The sequence below is a fragment of the Planococcus citri genome, chromosome 2 (genome assembly GCF_950023065.1).
Source record: "Planococcus citri chromosome 2, ihPlaCitr1.1, whole genome shotgun sequence".
Taxonomy (NCBI): Eukaryota; Metazoa; Arthropoda; class Insecta; order Hemiptera; family Pseudococcidae; genus Planococcus; species Planococcus citri.
In genome coordinates, this window is record NC_088678.1 from 72,929,974 (window position 1) to 72,952,318 (window position 22,345).

At 33.8% G+C, this 22,345-nt stretch overlaps 3 protein-coding genes and 1 long non-coding RNA gene across 7 annotated transcripts in view; 2 read left to right on the plus strand and 2 right to left on the minus strand.

The window, feature by feature from the left end:
• The first annotated feature begins 1,114 nt into the window (after positions 1 to 1,114).
• On the plus strand, positions 1,115 to 3,469 carry LOC135837657 (uncharacterized). 4 transcript variants are annotated; one of them, XR_010557231.1, is made up of 5 exons: positions 1,116 to 1,351; positions 1,463 to 1,682; positions 1,785 to 1,869; positions 2,010 to 2,273; positions 2,400 to 3,469. It is a non-coding gene; the product is annotated as an uncharacterized LOC135837657 (long non-coding RNA). The 4 variants fall into 4 exon arrangements; XR_010557232.1 differs by having other exon boundaries at positions 2,535 to 3,469; XR_010557233.1 differs by having other exon boundaries at positions 1,115 to 1,351; positions 1,436 to 1,682; positions 2,010 to 3,469.
• Positions 3,470 to 3,537: 68 nt separating this feature from the next.
• On the minus strand, positions 3,538 to 9,180 carry LOC135837655 (ER lumen protein-retaining receptor 2-like). Its single transcript, XM_065353008.1, has 4 exons — positions 8,380 to 9,180; positions 8,036 to 8,231; positions 7,725 to 7,839; positions 3,538 to 4,194 (listed from the first exon to the last, which is right to left on the minus strand). Exons 1-4 carry the CDS (start codon positions 8,468 to 8,470, stop codon positions 3,817 to 3,819), a joined length of 780 nt encoding a protein of 259 aa, XP_065209080.1. The 5' UTR covers positions 8,471 to 9,180; the 3' UTR covers positions 3,538 to 3,816.
• A 563-nt stretch (positions 9,181 to 9,743) lies between these two features.
• On the minus strand, positions 9,744 to 13,472 carry LOC135837656 (ER lumen protein-retaining receptor 2-like). Its single transcript, XM_065353009.1, has 4 exons — positions 12,305 to 13,472; positions 11,996 to 12,200; positions 11,820 to 11,904; positions 9,744 to 11,690 (listed from the first exon to the last, which is right to left on the minus strand). Exons 1-4 carry the CDS (start codon positions 12,393 to 12,395, stop codon positions 11,376 to 11,378), a joined length of 696 nt encoding a protein of 231 aa, XP_065209081.1. The 5' UTR covers positions 12,396 to 13,472; the 3' UTR covers positions 9,744 to 11,375.
• A 1,078-nt stretch (positions 13,473 to 14,550) lies between these two features.
• The window catches only part of LOC135837665 (mediator of RNA polymerase II transcription subunit 16-like), a 32,036-nt gene continuing 24,241 nt past the window's right edge, over positions 14,551 to 22,345 (plus strand). Inside the window, exons 1-2 of the mRNA XM_065353018.1 lie at positions 14,551 to 14,785; positions 15,130 to 17,777. Coding sequence (XP_065209090.1) covers positions 15,221 to 17,704 — 2,484 coding nt within the window. The 5' untranslated portion in view covers positions 14,551 to 14,785; positions 15,130 to 15,220 and the 3' untranslated portion in view covers positions 17,705 to 17,777. The remainder of the gene's footprint in view (positions 14,786 to 15,129; positions 17,778 to 22,345) is intronic.

Below are 22,345 nucleotides of genomic sequence, written 5' to 3' on the forward strand. Positions count from 1 at the left end.
GACCAAGAAAGCTGAAATTTGGGATATATCCTATTATCGACATGCCAAATCGATTGGAAACTGTTTCAACCCGTTTTGAGCAGTTCTGGAGCCTCCAGCAGATTTTTGAAACTCGAAATTCCCACAAAATTCCATCAAATTGGAGTTGTAAAGCTAAAATTTATTCTAAAAACTAATTTCAATACGCTACAAAGTATACTGCAGGTGAATTTCAAGTCGTTTTGGAGCCTTCAGCGACTTTTTGAAAATTACTAAAACCTCCAGCAGATTTTTGAAATTTTCCAATTTTCACAAAATTTCATCAAATGGAGATGGAAAGCTGAAATTTACTCCACCCTCCAATTTTACCACCCTCTGAAGACGACTTCAGGTGGGTTCAAGTAATTTTAGGGCCTCCAGTGAACTTTTTGAAAATTACTGGAGCCTCCACAATTTATTCAAGGTGAAATCCCTATTTGACTGTATTACATATAATTCAAATTTATTTTTCATTTGAAATGAAACCGATTTGTAAAAATAAATGCATGATTAAATTTAAAAAACAAAACAAATCGTAAAATTATTGTGTGAAAAAAATGGAAAACTTGACTAAAATAGAAAATAAAATTTCTAAAAAATGAATGAGCTAGATTAAATTTTATCAATATTTTTTTTATAGAATTTAAGAATTTTATGCTATTTTTACATAAAGAAATGCGGAAGTGGCGCGACCGCCTGACCGGTAAATTTAATTGACACCTTTGACGGCTTTGACCAATTTGAAGTTATCGAAGGTTTTCGTTGTAGTACTTAGGTATTTATTTCATATTTATTGACCATAGAAATTAGAATAGATCGTAATTTTTCTTCTGTCAACTTGTATGTACACATTATTATGTACTTTCGTGTTTATTCCACGAATTCAGTGACGATATTCAGTAAGGAAATCCTCAAGAATGCTGCATGAAGACAAACAACTCACCTGGTCAGTGGTCACTCGTAAAGAGAAAAACTGATCGTGCGTATCAAATTGTTCAATATGGTATTGAAAACAGTGTGGTAGGTACCTACTTGTTGCTAGTTCGACGCTTTGTAGAAGTAAAAATACCTATGCCCAATTATGAAGTTTTTTTTTTATCGATATTTGAAGCGAAAAATAAGCTCTCGCATATTTGTACTTATTTTCATGCAATAAGATTTCTTAGCCAAGTCGATCATACGTTTACGATGTAACAATAGCTTTTATATGTGTGACTGTATTACGAACCAATTCCAAACTATGGACATTTTCCAATTAATAGGTGATCTTTTACATCTTTTGGCGGTGAAATTGTATTGCCCATAAAGATATGGACATCAAAAAACGTCGCAGGTGAATTTTGTTTCCATTTTTTATGAGTTGATTTGAATAGCTAGGCACGTTATAAGGTAAGTATAAAAGAAATTTTACTTTTAGTATTTGATTTTTTGTTACCTGCTTTAGGTGTATCTGGCGTAACGCAAATATTTCATTGCCTCGTCTTCACTACTAGATACCTAGTAGATTTGTTCTTTTTTTCCTACATCTCAGTTTATGATATCTCCTACATCTCAGTTTATGATATCGCAATGAAAATCACGTTCATTTCAACAGCCTACTTGACAGTTTATCTCATATATGTGAAGTTTAAAGATTCGCAAAGTCGTAAAGAAGATTCCTCCTGGTAAAGAGAAATTCAATCTTATACTTTTATATAGGTACTGTTTTATAGCATAATGATGTAAACGTGCCTGTTTTACAATTAAAATAATTTATTTGATTTCAGGATAACGTTTTGGACAATTATATGCATTGCTGTGATATTCTCCTTAACTGATCACTATTATAATGGAAATCAGTTAATTTCAGAGGTAAGAATAATTTTTAATAAGCTTTTAGCCTAGTTTTATTCTCTAAATATAATATTCATGAAGGAACATTTTTTATGTTATCAATCAATGCTGAATGATTAACCTATCCAAAAAAGTAGGTAACTATTTTCTTGTTTTAGATACCTTGGGCATTCAGCATATATCTCGAGGCAATGGCCATAATACCTCAATCAGTCATGGTATTCAAGATTAAAAATAAATCAGGCAAAATTCGAAATTTCATATTTTACTACATTTTTTTGATGAGCTTCTATGGATATTTTTATGCACTGCACTGGACGTACAGATATTATTGCGAAAGGACTATTTTTAGTGAATTGCCATTTTGTAGATCAGAAGAAAAAGTTGTCGATGTAAATATTTGAGATAGAAAAATTATAGAGGTAAGTATTCATAGTACATACATACCTATTTAAAAAATCATTTTCAAAGATTCTGATACTATAGCGTAGGATGAATTACTTATCTGATTTCCAAGTCATTTGATTAAAAATATTTCAATTTTGCAGCAATATCTTGGGCAATAATACCTACCTACCTACTTATTCAATTATTGTACAAAAGTCCAACTTTGTTTTGAAAAAATTTTCATTTTATTGTTTTATCAATTATATGTACCTACTTAGCTTGACTTTCTTTTTTAGATTGCCTAATAACTACCGATCAGCTGCCCAACTTCATATCTCGAATTCTCGATATTTGGCGAACGTTCAAAAAATTCAAAATTGACTGTTTTTCAAAATAAAAATACCTATCCAAAAATCAAGAATTTCCCATTTGCGTGAAAGTTTTTGAAATTTGCGCGATGAACTAACCCCACGAGGGCGATTTACGCCATTTCCAGCCATTCTGGAGCCTCCAGCGTTTTCGATATATCACTCGACTTTTTGCGATTTTTCAATAAGTTCATATTCGTATTCAGCGACCTCGAAAACATACTCTTCGATATATCGCACGTCCAGATTCGTTTTTCGAATACATGATTCAGTTGTGTGTTACTTGAAAAATCAAGCACCCCCCACCAACCCCCGGGGAGGGTTGAAGACCAATCAATGGTGGTTTGATTAGTAGTTGGGTGTGTAGACTTTGTAAAAAAAAATTGAGCGAAAACGAATAATATTAGGTGGTAATTTTGATTATATTTACTGGACTTACATTTTTTTGAAACACCTAATCTTTCCATCCCTCTTTTTAGGCACCCCCCTTGAGGGATGGGTATCGAGAGTAGTATCAAATTATCGAGAATTTGAAGGGGAACATTTTTTGTCATGGTAGTTTTTATCGTAAACTTTGTATTTACGGAGTAAAACGCAAAAAACGTGAATCGCAACCGGTTTTAGCCCCCTAAAAAAATTATAGCTCCAGGGGTAGGAGGGTTGTTTTTTTTTTTGGTATTTCAGGGGGTTCATCTGAACACATTCCCGAAAAAAAAATTGATGTGCCAATTTTTTCCTTTTCGCACTCGTTTTTTTACATTATTTTCCCGCTCTAATTATGGATATCGCAAATTCGATGTTGTGAAAGAAAAATTGGACATATTATTAAAATTAAAAATAAGACAGTCAAGTAATAAATAGGTATATGTATTTTTAGAAGAAAAAAAATCTGTATAAAACAAATTCTTAGGTAGGTAATTATATTATCAATTATTATCAAATTAAATTTATGTAAGTAATTGTAGTATGTACTTGCCTTAAATTACTGGACAATAAAGTTTTGGTAGAAATTACGAAAGTTTAGGTAACAGTATAAGAAAACATACGAGTAAATAACAATGTATTTCATTAGGTAAATTTCAAATCTCATTTTTCAAAAATCAAAATCAATAATTGATCGAATGTTGCGTATTAGAAGCTTCAGGTTGAATTTTCAACTCTGACGAACTTGTTGAAAATAGTTACCACCTATCCAGAAAAAGTTCAACAATCATTTACAAAAAAATGATACCAGCTTCAGCTTGGTTGAAAGATACCCGGCTACTTCATCTTTTTTAATACTCTCCCTCATAGAAGGTTCGATAATGTTGCTGTACAGTGACTGACCCGTAACATAAATGAAGGCAAACATAACATAAATTGTCAACTGTACAACACCAGCTGAATATGAAATCACATCTAAACAAATGCAATCACAAATATGATGCATATAAATCCAATTCATAACGTATAAGGCTCTATAAAGACCCATTACGTAAACATAGTAAAAAACGTGGCTTTTGGTTTCACTGGTTTTATTTCGATAGATTATGAGAAGCTGAGGCAGGATGGCTACTGCTTCGAGGTATTCGCTGAATGCCCAAGCTATCTGAAATAAAAATGAATCGTTACTGGTCAAGTTTTATGAACCTCTTATACCTTCTATGGCTATATAGGGCCGAGCGGAGGAAATTCGGGCGTGAGCGGAAAATGTGAAGAGCAAAAAAGGTTGATATAGGGGAAACTAGATTGACTACCTAACGTGATATAGGGGGGAACCAATACCAACGGGGGTTAAATTTAGAAATATTCCTTAGGCGGGGAATATTTGCCAATACCTAGATAGCTCAGACGGGCGGTAGTTTAGCTAATCTGCCCTATACATCATTTAAAGAAACACATGTAATAAATACGAATCTGATTTACTTACGACATGTATTTACACTTTTTTACATAAATTCATCGAATACTCCATAAGTTAATAATTTTGACAGAGAGTAAGCAACCGGATGAATTTAAACAAGAGAATGACCTTCACATATTTACGAGATGTGGGTCATTATAAATGAGACAATAATCCTAATTACAAGATTTTACCCTATCAGACACAACAAATAGGATAGGCGAAAATACACACATGATAATATATACACGAGAATAATCACATAAATACCCGATGTGCAAGCGTGTCCGTAAAAATCGGACACAACGGTATACAAATCCAGTAAAACGGACATTTTGTGTCTGTTTTCAAAACAATACGCATTGTGTAGTGAAAAGCAGACACTATGTGACTGTAAAACGGGTAAAACGTTCACAATGTGACCGCCTGCTGATGAAATGGTTGCCTATACTCGTAGTCTCGTACCATGCTACATGGTACGAATGTATAAGTTGCACATTTTTTTCGTGTTATTAATAAAGTGAAATAGCCGGGGGGAGGAGAATTCAAAGAGGGGAGTATAGGCTTACCACCTAAACTGTTAATATTCAAAATTAGTCGGCAAAATAGTCAATTTGCCAACAAAATCATCGATCTACCCTAAAAATTCTTAATTATGTTTTTTAGGCCTCGAGTAAAGTAATATAGATCTGATCTATATTACTTTAGCCTCGAGCTTTGGCCCTCGCTTTGCTTGGGCTAAATTGTTCTTTTCAATTTTTCAAATTGTGCTTGAAAGTTGAAAAGTATTTTTATTCATACTTTTTAAATTGTCACTGGTGGAACACTGGCTTTTCACATAAAAAATAACAAATTTTCAAAAGCTTTTGCCCTCGCTTTGCTCGGATCAATTTCATTTTCTTCTTCACGCTTAAAATTTCAAAAATCCAAAATTTAAAAAATATCAAGATCAGAAAAACCGAATTCTTAGATTAAAATTGGCGTTGTTCCATCACCATCATCTTCAGAGTTACAAATTGAAGAAACTTACGAGTAGGTATAATAGAATTTGAAAATTGTGGAGATCAGAAAAATAGATTTTTTAAAATTAAAATTGATGTTTACTTCCCGAATCACAAATTCTTCAAAACTTTTTCCCTCGCTCACTTCACTTGGGCTATTCAAGACACTTATCTCAAAAATTGTCAAAATTCTAAAATTAAAAAGAAAATTCCTGAAATACTTACTCTTTGTATTCAAACCATTTGAAAAGTGCAAATTTTTAGTTTTTTCATGAACAGAGTTAGGTACTAAATTGCGCTCTGATGAAAAAATGTAAAATAAAACATGCAAATGATCGTTTTTTCAATTTTGGAACCAATGTTTTCATAAAGTTTTGCTCTCACTTCGCTCAAGCAGTAATATTGCCTTTTCCCAATGACATAATTGTTCATTTTGAAGGATTTTTGAAAAATTACCTAAAATTTCGTTTTTTTCTGTGTCTAAAAACCTGGCCCCCTACACGCCACTGGTGTTCAGCACACTATAATTTTGATTTTGTCAGATAACCCATAATTTTATTTTATTTTTTTTCAAAAAAATAGTTCATCTTCATAAACCCATCACACACTGCTCAAACACGCATCAATAAATTTGAAAAATTATTCGCTACACATTCATATGTTTTGGGGAATAAATTGGTCAAAATTGATGAAAAAAAATTATCTACTTTAATGAGGCTCGATTGGCATATATGCACAATTTGATACCTATTTCTAAACCTTCAACAGTGGTGTACTCCTATAATTGAAGTTGTGAAACATCCCATACACGCGCGGGGTAGAGAAGACCAGCAGCAACTGAACCAAGTAAACATCCAAGAGAAAGTGGAGACGCAGAGAAAACCGGCTCTGTCACTATACATTTCTGAGCAACAACCCTCCGAAACACATTGCAGTACAGGCTACAGGCTAGGTTTTGGTATGGAATTCATCTTATTGTTGTTGTCCCACACACACAAAAGAATATTTTCTTTTGTTAGGCTACATGATGAGAACTACTGTGGTGGAATACGTATTTTGCCTATACACGTTTGCATTAGGAGAAACACAAAAAAACGGACACAATGTGTCTGAAAAAACCGGAATAAACAGACACAAGCAGTCACAAATCCGCGGACACAGCAGACACATTGTGTTGACGTTTTTGCACATCGGGTAAAATGTTTACGCGAAAAGCACATGATTTTGGTCACCATAGAGCTTGACATCTTGGTCTGCACTTCTATGGGAAAAAAGGCTTAATAATAAACGAAGTAGGTGCAAGCACCACTTACTTGAACTGTACGCGTTTTCCATCTCTTCTAAAGCCAACCTAATACTTAATGGCGTCGATGGAACTTAACTAAAAGAGGCACTTGTATCACTTTGCGTAATGAGGATATGCCCGGGTGCATTCCTCAATCACCAAACAGGTACACTTGTTATTAATCGATGGAAGATCGATTAATCTACTATTATTAAGTAATATTAACCATGCGCGAGATGGTGTTAATCGAAAAAGAACCATACCATGGCCTCCCCTAAATGGGGGCTCGTCCATGGTATTATTTTGTTAACACTGACTTTAAGAACGACTATCGCAAATATCGAACAAAAAGCAAGTAATTTCTTGGAGCGAATATCAGTATTATAAAGGCAGCGTAAAATGCTCAATCTCCCACCCCCAAAGTGGTGGACCAATCACGCACTTGCTAAGTACATTTACTTACACATAAATTGTAGGTAGAATTTATGTGACTTTCCTTATTTATATCCAAAATCCCTATCTTGGGCTATAAATGTCAAAGGCGCCGCGAACCCTTTAATAAGAAGGGTGTGCAGCCCTATATGCGCGAGTACATCGCAACTGAATATGTACTTAGCCTATTTCTAAAGTATTTCAGACGTTACCAATATTTTCAATATAAGGGGTTCATAACATATGCACTACCTTTGGCAGTGGGGGCAATCCGCCCTCTCACAAGGTCTTATACGAGGGAACCTTCTGAACTCTTCGTCTCAGATTTGAATGAAACCACACTAGATCAAAATAGCAAGTTTTAAAACCCCCGTAACTAGAATTTCAAATTCTCAAGTTCATTTTTGGACCTTTCCTTCGTCGGCGAATTTTTGAAACTTTGAAAAGCTGTTTTGAAAGCGATATTTTTCAACTTTCTCATGAAACTATGGCATATTTCAACACCCAAGCAAGCTTACTTCTATGAAATTGAATCCACGTTTGAGAACTTCTTGGTAAGCGATCACTCCACCAGACCAACCATAATTGAATGTTACAGCTAAAGCAGCAGCCGCAGAAAGTAAATAACCGATCCTGAAACCAAACAGAAGAATTTCTTGATGTAAGTACGAGTACTAATCTAAAAATTAAAAATCTCAAAAAACTAATGTGATCAAATACTATAGGTAGGTACTAGGTAGGTATGTAAGGAATATTCAACATGTAAATTAATACTATTCCATGTCAATGCTTTTTGTACATACAAACTGGGGCTTATAGGCCTACATACTTGAAAGAATCCTCATTGTAACTGTAGGTATCCTTAAACTTGTCATAAATAAGGTAAACAGTCAAGTAGGCCGCTGAAATGAATAGCATCTTCAATATGGTATGATATGGGCTGATGAAAATGTAATTAAGGAATAAGTCGAGGTATCTTGAGGTGCAGACTAGAGCGTAGAGGATTTGAGTTTTACCGGAAACACCTGCAGAAAGATATCAAACACTTATTAGTTAGGTATAGCTAGGTAGATACCTAAGTACATATTCTACTCTTTTTTTTTTTATCAAATAGGTACATATGTGGTAGTAGGTAGGTACATGAATAACAGAAAATTGCAGCAAAGTGTTTACCTGCAGTATTATTTGATGCCCATATTTTTATTGGTAATGCAGTCACTGCTATCAAATGAATGATATCGCCTGCTATTCTAAAATTGTTCATTATACGAATTTTAATTCGAATTATTAAGATCAATCATGGAAACACCAAACAATGAAGTAACGTGAATTTTGCTAGCAGTAAATAATATATTTCATGTAATGTACATAAAACATTCTTCAGTAACACTGTTCTGTTTTCTGAGAAATTTCAATTATTATTGCATAAGTGTATTAAGCAGCTCTCTTATCAATTTTTTATCAATAATTCGGCTTCCACAAAGCGTTGACAAAGTAATAAACACAGAAGCTAGGTTGTCTTACTAAGGCTGCTGAGGTACAGTTATAGACACTGCACCTTGTCTATACGAGTAGGTATTAGGTACAGTGCAGTGTTTTTTTGTACTTCAAAAATGAAAAAATATGTTTCTGATTTTGATTTTTTGATTATGAGTAGGTACCTACTTTTGTTCGATTCGAGTATCGACTTTCGAATAAATATAGGTATTCTGGTTATTCAACTTGAAGGAGCGTATAGAGTACACAGAGAAAGCATTGGCAGGCATTTAGCATCACCTCACAAAAACGGGTATCTTTTTTTCAAATTGACGTTGTTGGCTCAAATGTTGAGGTTACTGGAAATTGAAAGAATCTGAATTTCCAGTGAAAGAGAAGAAAAAATACAAATGTTTTTTCCTTTTTTTTTTTTTTTTTTTTTTTTTGTTAAAAAAATTATTTAAATTAGTTTAGTTCCTTCAATTTTGAAAATATGTACCTACCTCAAACGAGCAAAAGACCTTTTTTTGTAGGAAATTTAATTCTCCACGAAAAAATCCTTTGCACGTTTGAAGAATTCATCGTTAAAACTGAAGGAGACAGACAAGCTTGAAAAATGAAAAAAAAAAAGGAAATTCACCTTATTTTTCATTTTAGAATTTTTGGAATTTTATTTTCTTAAATATGTATCTACCTCCCTTTCTATTGAAGATTGGCAAAAATTGATAAGTACCTTTTTTGATGGAAATTAAATTTCCTATAAGATTGTAGTTTTACTTTTTCAGTTATCTCAAAACTTGAGTCCGTAACGACGGTAACGTCAACCTGAAAAAATGAAGATTTTTGTGAGGTACGTATCGACGTCGATACGACTTTTTATGGCCTCTGAAGATTGAAACCAAAGCAATATACAAGACTCCGTAAGAGTGTCTGCTGAGTGGATGAGGATGGCGAACTTCACTCAGAAAAAATATCATATGTAGGTAGGCGTTACTATGAGGTGTTGTCAATTACTAAATAAAATTACATTAGACAGTCTCAAAAAAAAAAAAAAAAAAAAGTCAAGCAAGGTTGGTAAGTATATTAGTGAAACAAAAAATATTTTAAATTTCAAAACAAAGTTGTACAATAATTACCTAAATTAAATAAGTACCTAGCCCTTAATATTGCAGCAAAATTGAAATATAATCTACCTTCAGGCCCGTAGCCAGCGTAGGGTCAGCCGGGGCAATGCCCCGGCTAGAAAGGCTGTTTGCCCCAGTTAGCAAAATCCAAAAAAAAACACGTTTGCCCCGACCAGCAAAATCAGAAAGAAAAAATCAGAAAGTGCATAAACTCAACAACGTAAAATTATTTTTACATTTATAAAATGGCCACACTGGCATGAATTGCATTTGATAGCTCGATGGCTCGCTCGATACTAAATTTTAAATCAAAAATTTGATAATTTGAGTAAAAATTAGTAATTTGTGAGGATAAGAAATCCAGTACATCTTTTTGCAATTTTTTTCGAAAAGTGAGATTTTCACTTTGTGCAATTTATGGCAATTTTACATAAAAAATTAAAACTTTTACACTATGAAAAAGCTAAAATTTTCAGCAATAGGGAAGACTTATGGACAAATTTTTAGGAAAAAATGAAAATTTTTATAATTTTTTGCGAAAAACCGAGAATTTTGACAATTTTAAGCAAAGCAAGATTCACTATTTTTGAGGAAAAATCACAAATTTTTGGCAATAGGCCAAAAAAATGATTATTTTTTTCGCAACCTTCGTTTGAAAATGGGAGAAATTTTGGTCATTGACATTTTTTTAAAGCAAAAAAGCGGAATTTTTAGGTAATTTTTAGAAAGAGAAATGGATATTTCTTGAATTTTTTTTGCCAAAAAGTAACAGTTTTTGGCAAGAAACGAGGATATTTTTAGAAATGTTGACAAAAGGTGAAATTTTGAGCTATTTTTGGCGATAAAAGTGTATGTATAAGTAGGTCAACTTTCTCAAATTATTCACTTATGGATATTACTAGCATTTTTTTCTCATCAAGATGAATGCAAAAATTGAATTTTTGAAATTTAAAAAAAAATAATAATTTGGAAACCCAAAGCTACCTATTGAAAAAGTAACCCAATTTAGTAACTTAGTTTCTTAAAAAGTGACCAAGTACAAGCCCTGAGCGAGGGCAAAAGTTTGTTTTGAGAAGTAAAGTTTTTTCAGGTGAAAAGAGCGTTTTTTGTCTTGACATTTCTTTAAAAATTTGAATGATATATTTTTTTAATGTTGTTTGGACGCGAGTCAAATTTGACTATTTTACCTCATGAAAAAATTTTAACAGAAACAGTGTCACAGCCAAAAAATTATTACAAGAGTTTCGCAGTAAATCGCGCCGATTACAGCTGAATTAGACTCAACCCCAGCATTATGCATTATGTACATATGTATAATCTTTTTCTGAAATATACACACTCATTCTGTTCATTTGTTTTTAAAAAACAGATGGTGGAGGGGGGGGGGGTTAAAGGGGGTATGTTTCATAGATGTTTGAGCCTCAAAAAGTGCTGCCCCAGCTGATATTTCCTTGGCCCCAGCTACAGTCAGATTCTGGCTACGGGCCTGTCTACCTTCGCTTGTATTTGAACCTTTGAATTTTTTATACTATGAATACATATCTCTATTCTACATATAATTTCTCTATCTCAAATTTTTACATCGACTACTTTTTCTTCCGATCCACAAAATGGCAATTTACTCAAAATAATGTAGCAAGGAAATGCAATATAAATGGAAACCTGGGCAACGCCACCTAAAATAGCAATACGATCGTAATGCCTTTCGTAAATATATCTGTACATCCAGTGCAGTACATGAAATTCTCCATAGAAGCTCATCAAAAAAATGTAGTAAAATATAAAATTTTGAATTTCGCCTGATTTATTTTTAATCTTGAATACCATGACTAATTGAGGTATTATGGCCATTGCCTCGAGATATATGCTGAATGCCCAAGGTATCTAAAACAAGAAAATAGTTACCTACATTTTAGGATACATGATTTATCATTGATTGATAACATAAAACAGCGTTCCTTCGTGAATTAGAGAATAAAACTGGGCTAAAAGTTTATTAAAAATTATTCTTACCTCTAAAATTAACTGATTTCTATTATAATGATGATTAATTAAGGAGAATATCACAGCAATGCATATAATTGTCCAAAACATTATCCTGAAATCAAATAAATTAATTTAATTGTAAAACTGGCACGTTTACATCATTATGATATAAAACAGTACCTATATATTGAATTTCTCTTTACCAGGAGGAATCTTCTTTACAACTTTGCGAATCTCTATCTTTAAACTTCACATATATGAGATAAACAGTCAAGTAGGCTGTTGAAATGAACGTGATTTTCATTGCGATATCAGTATCATCAACTGAGATGAAGGAAAAAAAGAACAAATCTAGGTATCTAGTAGTGAAGACGAGCGAATAAAATATCTGCGTTACGCCAGATACACCTAAAGCAGTTGACAAAAAAAAAAATGAAATACTAAAAGTAAAATTTCTTTTTATATAACGTGCCTATTCAAATCAACTCATAAAAAATGGAAACAAAATTCACCTGCGACGTTTTTTGATGTCCATATCTTTATGGGCAATGCAATCACCGCCAAAAGATGTAAAAGATCACCGATTAATTGGAAAAGGTCCATAGTTTGTGGAACTGGTTCGTAATACAACGCGAATCAATCACAAATATGGAAGCTATTGTTACATCGTAAACGTATGACTTGACTAAGAAATCTTATTGCATAAAAATGAATACAAATATGCGAGAGCTTATTTTTTCGCTTCAAATAACGATAAAAAAAACTTCATAATTGGGCATAGGTATTTACTTCTACGAAGCGTCGAACTAGCAACAAGTAGGTACCGCACTGTTTTCAATACCATATTGAACAATTTGATCGACTCACAATCAGTTTTTCTCTTTACCGGTGACCACTGAACCACTGACCAGGTACTAGACGTTAAAGTGCACTAGTTTTTTTTTCCGGTGCAAAAACTCGGAAGCCGTCGGGTATTGTCGGCGGTACTTCGTTCAACTTGTATTTATCATTTGATCGTCAATTCGTCAGATAATCTTCCCCGACACTGGTTATTCAAATTCAAATTTTTGATGTCAAGTATTTTTCGGTTTCTTTTTCCAAAACTAAAGCCTAATACTAATGATGTTCATATGAACTTACTTGATAGTTGATGTTGATTGAAAAACCACGGTCACTACGTACAGAGGCGAAGATTATTGACAAAATCACCGCGAACATAGAAAGAAAATATGAAAAAACAGTAAACAAGTTGAATTAGGTAGATTATTACGTATTTCCGAGCTTTTGACAATTGTTTTTCAACTCATATATTCCAAATTTGCGTACATATGTTTTGTGGAGTATGTTCAGTTGATGAATGATATGTATCAACACTATCAGGCTTAACTTTATTAAAAAACCACCTTGAAATGATGATAAATGATCTATATAACGATTAATATTATGGAAAATGCATGCTGAATAAGTAATCAAGTAATCATATTACGTAGTTCATAATGGTATTTTATATTTTCACCTTTATAAAGCAGAACAGAGTTACAGAGTTATCATATCAGTTATCACACTAGAGAAATAGAACAAGTCGAACGAAGTATTTCCGACTGTACCCGATGACTTCCGAGTTTTTGCACCGGAAAAAAAAACTAGTGCACTTTAACGTCTAGTTGACCAGGTGAGTTGTTTGTCTTCATGCAGCATGCAGCATTCTTGGGGATTTCCTTACTAAAGATTGTCGCTGAATTCGTGGAATAAACACGAAATTACGTACATACAAGTTGACAGGAGAAAAATTACGATCTATTCTAATTTCTATGGTGAATGAATATGAAATAAATACTTCAACGAAAACCTTTGACAACTTCAACGTTCAAATTGGTCAAAGGTGTCGATGGAATTATTTACCGGTCGGGCGGTCGCGCCATTTCCGCATTTCTTCATGTAAAAATAGCAAAATTTCTTAAATTCTATAAAAAATTGCAAAATTTTAATCCAGCTAGCTCATTTAGTGTTGGGCAAATTCGCGAATATTCTTTTTTTGCTTGCGCATGCGCAAGAATATGCGCATATTCTTGCGCATAATCCGCAGATTCTTTTCAAAAAATTAGAAAATTATTGCTTAGTTCAGAGATAATAGGGAAAAGGTTTTGGTAACTTTCAAATTATTAAGGAAAATTGGAAATTTATAAAGAAAAGTAGTTGTAAAACTTGTAAATTGTGGAAAATTGTAGAAAAATCTTCAAATTTTTTGAAAAAAGTCCTGATTTTTATTTTTTTGAGAGAATATTCTCCAAGCGTTTGAGAATATTCGCGAATATTCGCGAATATTCTCAGATTATGCGCATTGAGAATATTCTCAGGCCAACACTAAGCTCATTCATTTTTTAGAAATTTTATTTTCTATTTTAGTGACTTTAGTCAAGTTTGTGCCATTTTTTTACACAATGAATAATTTTACGAATTTTTTTGATCGGTTTCAAATCAAAAATACTTAAATAATTTATATTTTTAGCATTCAATAATCAATATCAATATATTTTATATCATACATTTTTGAATTTTTGAAAGATTTTTGAATTTTTATTTTTTAAAAAAATAAATAATAAATTTCTTAAATTCTTACCTATTTGTTACACCTACTTTTCACAAGTCACGACCAATCACAGGCCGCCATTCCACGAAATGTTGCCATCGCCATTTCACAAAGCCCAAAAACAACAAACGCCGTGAAACCGCCGAATCCGGCAACCTGCAACACATCTCGATAAACATCAGTTTTTCGTTCGCAATCGATTTTTCGGTTTTCGCGTCTCGTTAATTAATTAATTAAAGAGTAATTATGCATTAATTATGCTCTATTTCGGTATTTATCGGATATTTCGAACATAGTGCGGTAAACAATCGATGATTCGGTGTTCTGTGATCTTCAATTGTGGCAAAATTCGTTGAATAATCACCGGTTCTTCTTCCCTGAAAGTTCCAGCTTTTTGTATCAAGTAATGGAATTTATTCATTAGTTTGTATATTAATTTACGTTCGTTATTTGAATTTCAATCGAGAACGAAGAATAATAAATCTACATCATTCTTCAACTGCATTCATGCTCTCCATGGCTCTCACTTTCTTGAATTCAGGTCGCCGGAAAACACGACCAAAGTTCATATAATTGGTGATACGAGATAAAAATTGATTACTGATAATGATAAGTTAGAATCGCAGTTCCAAAAATTAGCTCGTTTGATTGTAAATTCACTGCGGAAAGATTTTCTCACTTATTTTTAGTTCTTACGTACGTATTACGTTGGAAATATTCAATTCTAACACCTTTTCAATGTTTCAGGTCTACGTAAAATGCACCACAACCTCGTCCGCTCGCTACTGCCCACATAAACACTCTTCATCTCCAATCTGCATCGTCACCATCTTCCACCATGGACCTGTTATACGCCATATCTCGTAAACACGTCGGTAAAGCTCAATTCTACAACGACTTCATGGACGTAGACGAAGAAGTCAAAGGTCTAATACGAATCTCTCAATCGAATATCATCGCATGGGTCACCAAATACGAACTGAACGATCCGTCTGATTTGAGCCTCGGTTCACGAGTCTACGTAGCTGATCTAAACATGCCCTGGAATTTCCACAAAATCACATCACAACAGAACATGGTCACGTTACTAGAATGGGATCTGTGCGGCGAGAATTTACTAATCGGCGATGATTCCGGTACCATTACCATATGGTCGTATCGAGATTACATTTTCAACGATTGGAGCTGCTTAGGAAGTGTAAATTTACTCGGAGAGAATATGATTGGAGGTATTTTCTTCCACACCGGTCGTAAAATCGTCCTTAATCCAAATCCTGAGAAAAAGAATAGCGAGCATTATTTCGAAAAGTTTTGTAACGCGAGATACATGCCTACGGTCAAGTTACTGGGCGGATCAGCTCTAGACGGGTGTCTAGTGGTTACTTCGACTGGATTAGTCGTAGCTTGTTTGATAATAGGAGACGCAGCTACTCCTCTAGTCACATTAACCGATAGTATATCTCCGATCAGGTATAAAATCTCGGTACTGGATATCGCTTATAGTAAACATGGCACTTTGATCGTCGCTACGAGCTGCGGTAGCTTGAAAATGCCAATCAAATGTTACGAAATATGTATCAAGTACACGAATAAGAAAACGTACTCGATGACTTGTCAACCTCTGCCCGGATTTTTCCTGGATACGTCGAAGATAGAAACGAGTACTCGGAATTGGACCATATCGCATTTGAAATTCGTCACCAAAGATAGCCCTACGAGTTTAATAATCGCTGCTACAAACGGTACTACGAGCACGATACAAGTTTACGACGTTCTAGCTGAGAAAGATCAATCGAATCAGATGTTCTGCGAATCCATGATCACCAATGATCCAGCTAAACCGCTCAGTTGGGATTGTAAAGCGAGTATATCGACCGAGAGTCCGATTGCATCGATCAGTACGCCGAAAAGCTCACTAACCTGTATACCCGGAGCACCTTGCAATATTATTCTAGCTTTCAAGAATAACAGAGTTAAAATATTCTCCAGATCATTGAAGGACGAAATGTCTTATAACTTCGATTACTATTGGGATACCAAAGACGCTAGAAAAGTATTCAATAATTTATGTATCGCCGACGCAGATACTTCGATGATGGGTAACGTAGTCGTAGTGCTCGATAACGTCGGTAATTTCTACGTTCTTCAAATTCAACACGTATCAGACCACAATATCCAGTCAGCTGTCTCGTACGCGGTAACTCAACTCGAATATTGCCTCATCTCCGGCTACGATTTCTGGGACGTGGCCATCTCACTCAAACAACACATACTCGAGAAAGTCTGCGAAGCTTTCAGCGATTCGTTCAACAAACAGTCTCCTGCCGTTCAGCAGCTCGAATACGGAGGCTATCTCAGCATGAAAGCCTTCCTATACCGACTCTCCAGTAAAACATCACAAAAACATCACGATCTCGTCTTCCTGCTAACTCTGCATTCGATTTCGGTAGCTTTCAAATCACTCCTACGACCCAACGAGCTCACCAATTCCGATAAAGCTCCGGGTGAAAGCTTATCAGCTGTTTTATCCGAATCCTCCATCATCGACATGAACACCATTATCGTAAACATCGATCCGAAAGAATTCACAATCGAACCGAGTAATATCCAGTCAATGCAACAGCTCATCCAATGGGTAGCTCATTTAGCTCTGAATATCCTCGCTCGTATTCCAGAACACCATAGAACCTCCTCTGGTTACGATATCGTCACCGATAACCACGCTTTAAATATTCTCAGAGAGGTGCTAGTAATCGTACGATTTTGGGGCTTTCTACGAACATCCTGTTTGCCTGTTTTCGTTCGGAATGTCGGTAACTTCGACGGGCTCTCTACGCTGTTCAGACTAATCTCTCGTTTAATCCAATGTAATCAGAATAACGAGCTGGATGAAACCTTCATCGAAGAATGCTACCTACTCCAGAATCAAGTCCATATTCCAACCATAGCTTCTACACCGACTGAAATTTGCGACGTGGCTTCACCAGCCTTTCATCGCCAATCGTTACCACTTCAGTTTACATTTGGCCTGGAACCTGATACGATTACTTACGAAATGGATACATTTACTTTAGATGGTACCTCGAATGTGTGTCAAAACTCGGATATAATCAGACACGTGTATTTGGGCGATAGTAATCCTCATAAAGTTAAACAATGTAACCGGTGCCAAGGCAAGACGCAGATTGTCAACGTGGGCAAAAGCGTAGCGATCAGATCGTGGGAAAATAGATGGATTAGATCGTGCTTATGTGGTGGCAAGTGGAGGTTCATCAAAACGGTCAAGTGTCCGTACGGTTCCGTCAACTTCAGGAATATTTAAATTGATGCGCAGCCCTTTTATTCGGAGAGATATTCGGTTCCGTGTTGTTGACCAAGTCAGCGAAAGTTAATTGGTGAGTAAATTTCATATTTATTTTTGCTCTATGTATGTACATTAGTCTACGTATTATGTAATTATGCTACGTATTAGAAGTAGGTGGTATGTAAATGATTAGATTAAATGCGCTAAATTTAATTTGCTAGTAGCCTAAGCGCTTATCAGTTGCGAATATTTTTAATTTAACCCCGGCGGCGTATGATTCAACAGTTTATCTAACTTGTTACAATGTTATCGTTATCGCTTTTCATTAACCGATTGGGTCGGGTTCATATTATTTTCATCTTCGATGTTGAAGGAAGTGTGAGTATAAATGTACGAGTATAAATATTAATTATGTACATTTGTTGTGATTAGATTATGCGTTATCGTCGAATGATAGTATGATGAGACTGCGAAGGAGGGGGTTTCAGTATATGTATTTCGTTAAAGAATGAAGATCGAAAAGTATGCAGATAAGCGAATGAGTCAGATTCGACGTGCAATTCATTGATGCTTTTATCATTAATACGTTAAAATGAAATTGAAAATATGTATTGTTGGCGTTGCTCTTGCTAGTACATGAAGGAATTCTTTATTGGTATGGCGAATGGTGGATGAACAGTTAAATTGAACGACTAAAATACTGAAAATTTTACTGAAATGTAGTATAGAAATTTTTGAATCTGTCAACTTTCACGAAATAGCGATTACGAAACGAGAGAAAAATTTGAGACTACTCAAGTCGACTGACGATGAGATGATCAAGTATTCGTCTGTAAACGCACCACTTTCTCCCCCCCCCCATATTGACCTAATTATTGTGCGTTGCCGAAGAATTAATGCTTAGATGTTGAATCAAGAGAGTCAAAGCGTAAATACGAGATTTATTCTGAGGAAATAATTTTTAAATGTCTCTTAAGTACATTTGTAAGTAAGAAAAGGTATGGAAAAACAAAAAATGTCGATTTTTTTTTTTAAAAAAAGCTTATAGAGTGCTCAATACTTATTCTCATCTGTTTTCCCCTTTCTTATTCTATTTTTTGGTGATGTATCCTGCTATGCTGCTTTTATTGTGAAAATTTACAAAAAAAAAAGTCTTGGAAGACGGTTTTTTTTTTGGTCAATCTTGCGATAAAATCCTGTTTTTTTGGCAATTCATATTTCCAAAAAATCACACTTTTTGCCAAAACTTCCAAAAAAAGGTTCTGATTTCTTACCAAAATTGCCATTTTTTAAAAAATCAATCTTGCGATAAAATCTTACTTTTTTGGAAAAATTTCCAAAAATGATGCCTTTTGTCGAAATTTTTAAAAAGAAGGTTCTGATTTCTTACCAGAGTTGCCAGTTTTTTTAAAATCAATCTTGCGATAAAATCCTGATTTTCTGGCAACATTTCCAAAAAATTATGCCTTTTGCCGAAATTTCCAAAAAAAAGGTTCTGAGTTCTTACCAAAATTGTCAGTTTTTTTCAAATAAATCTTGCAATAAAATTCTACTTTTTAGCAAAATTTCCAAAAAATTATGCCTTTTGCCGAAATTTCCAAAAAAAAAATTCTACTTTTATACCAAAATTGCCAGAAGTCCTATTTTGTGGGTAAATTGTAGATTTTCTGCTCTTTTCCAAACTTTTCAATAAGATTTTCAAAATTTTCATTTACCTAATTTTGTTTAGAATTTCAATTCTCCCCCCTCCCTATTTTTCGTAATTCTTTTTGTCAAAAGAAGAAAATCTTGGCTCGAATGATTTTTGACGCTTACTCCCCCCCTTCCCCCTCCTCCTCCTCCTCCACTTTTTTTAAACATTTAAAAACATTTCGTGCTGGAAGTCCTACCTCTTTTTTTTCAAAATTTCAAAAAAAAAATTGGTTCGTTGCAAAAATGATTCCAATATCCTACTTCTTGCCAAAATTACGAACGAAAAGCCCTGATTTTTCACTAAAATTGCAATATAATTTTTTTTTTGCCAAATGTTGCTAATTTGTCCAAATTCTGGAAAATTAATTATTATTATTTTTTTTGCGGAAAAATTGCAAAAAAAGTCCATCATTCATCTTATTTTGAGTCAAATTTGAAATAGTATTTTATTCGTTTCTTTAATTTTGTTTTTTCTACAATTTTTTCTTGTTTTCTTTGAAAATGAAAAAAATTTTGATTTCAATGAATTTCGACTCTTGCACCTCTCTCTTCTTCTTTCCAAGGAAAATATTTCAAGAATTTTGTGTTAAAGGTCCTATTTTTTTTACCGAAATTGCAAAAATGAGACTTATTGGGATTAGGTTTTTTGGCAAAATTATCAAAAAGTCGTAATTTTTTCCAAAAAATGTAAAGAATTTTGTTTTGTTTTTTTTTCAAAAGTTGGTTAAAGTTGTAAAAAAATGAGTGAAAGTTTCCCATTTATCCATTTTTTAAATCGAATTTGAAATTTTATTCATTTTTTTCTTTCACTGTTTTTTTTTTTTTTTTTAGATTTCCTTGAAAATGTGGAAATGTACACTTGAAAGAATTTTGCATCTAGTTCTCCACTCATTTTTTCCCTATTTGAAACTTCAAAAATTCCCTGTTAAAAGTGCTTTTTTTGTTGAAATGGGGAAAAAAATTTATACCTACTCGATGTTTTAACAAAGTTCTCAAAATAACTTTGGATTTTGACAAGTTGTCAAAAAGTTCTACTTATCACCAAAGTTGTCAAAAAAAACCTTTTTTTTCGAAATTTCCAAATAAGTGCTTCTCTGCCAAACGCTAAATTTGTTTCAAAAATCCATGATTTTTGCTAAAATTGCTAGAAAAAAAGTCCTGTTTTTCATCAAAATTGCAAAAAATCTTGATTTTTTTCAATTTTTCATTAAATTTTAACTGTTTTTTTTTTTCATTTTCTCATACTTAAAATATTCAATTTTTTCTCTTTCACTTTTTCTAGGTTTATTTGAAAATTGAAAAATTCTGACTTGAATCAATTTTGACCCTCTTATCTCTCCTCCCTATTTTCTTTCCCTCCTCTTCCCCCAATAAAAACACTTCCTTCTAAAACCCTTGCTTTTTGCAATTTTTTCAATCCAACATTTTTTTTTTTTACTTTTCTTAGAAAACGAATAAATTATTTTGAGTTCTTTTTCCCACCTCCTCAAAATTGTATCTAACATTTGAAAAAAATTCTTTTCAAAAGTTCTGCTTTTGTATGCTCTGTTTGTTGAACACCTTGGTTGACAAAATGATGAAAATTTTCTGAATTTTGTCAAATTTTTACAATAATTATATGTAGGGTAGAATGTGTTCTTTTTACAACACGGATTTTTGCAAATTTTCGAGAATCTGGATTTTGGACGTTTTTCAAACTCTTTTTTTTCAACACTTTTGAAATTACATTCGCCAATTTTTCAAAACCTCAAGCCTTCTTTTTCGAAGTAAAATCCAAAATCCATTTTCAAAAGCTACTACTCGAGCAGATTTTTGTGAATTTTAAATCTGCGAAAATCCGTGTGAAAAAGAACACATCTTCTAAAATAGCTTGAAAATTGATGAAAATTTCTCAAAATCTTTGAATTCAGCGTTAAAATACGAGTAGAAATCTTTTTTTTTTCTATATTTGAGATACATGCGGCAGCATTGCTGCCATTATATCAAGTTGAACATTACATAATTGAAAACTGTAAGATTTTTTGAATACTTATCTATTATAGGATACAATTTTCAGTCTTTCAAAATAAAATGAAAAAAAAATGCTTTAAATCGCTGAATTGATTTCATTTTAAAATTGTTTTAAAAATGAAAAAAAAATTGAAAAATCGTTTACCTTGATATGAGGAAATATGCCTTCATCACGTAAGGGATGATTAATAAAAGCATCGCCGTAGTGATGAGTATAAGAAACATCGCCGTAGCGAGGATTAAAATAACAACTCCCAAAGACTGCGCAAGTCTGGTAATGTGAGAACTTCTTCTAATACATTTTGATGACAATTCAATGTCATCAATAGCCGCGCATCGAACGATGCACCTACGACTATAAATTGAGCAACACAGCCACGAGCCGAACTAGTTGCAGTTGTTGTATTTTCGGGCAAGTTGCATTCCCAATTAAGCTGCATCTCCTACTCGGTGGTCGCAAGACTACCGAGTAGTTACATCTAACATGATTTGAATTTAATTAGATCTCGTATTCGGCGAACGCGCGAGCCGGTTCTTGGTCTCAAAGTGTATTTATGTAAGTTAGAAGCGGATGAGTTCCCTCTACAAGGACACTCATCTCCTATTTCCTCCGATCTCGCCCACTTCTATAGTGGTTAATATTATTTCGCTTCGTGATTAAAATTATCGATCGTAATTCTTCACGTTCTCTATTGGGTATGTTTCCCATCCTGCCGGCCATCGGAACATACTTCTCGTCTGGAAAAGCACCCTCAGTAAAAACAACCAACCCCTGCCGACCATGTCTAGTATTAGGGACATACCGAAGAGGCAGGAAATATGGACAGTTTGTGAACCTGGTGAGAAAGTCACCTGCATTAATAACACATTTTCTAGGAAATGTGTACAGTTTCAATGGGTAAGCAATTACCACCCTCATTATCTATTAACGAATATTAATTATTACATAATATGCCA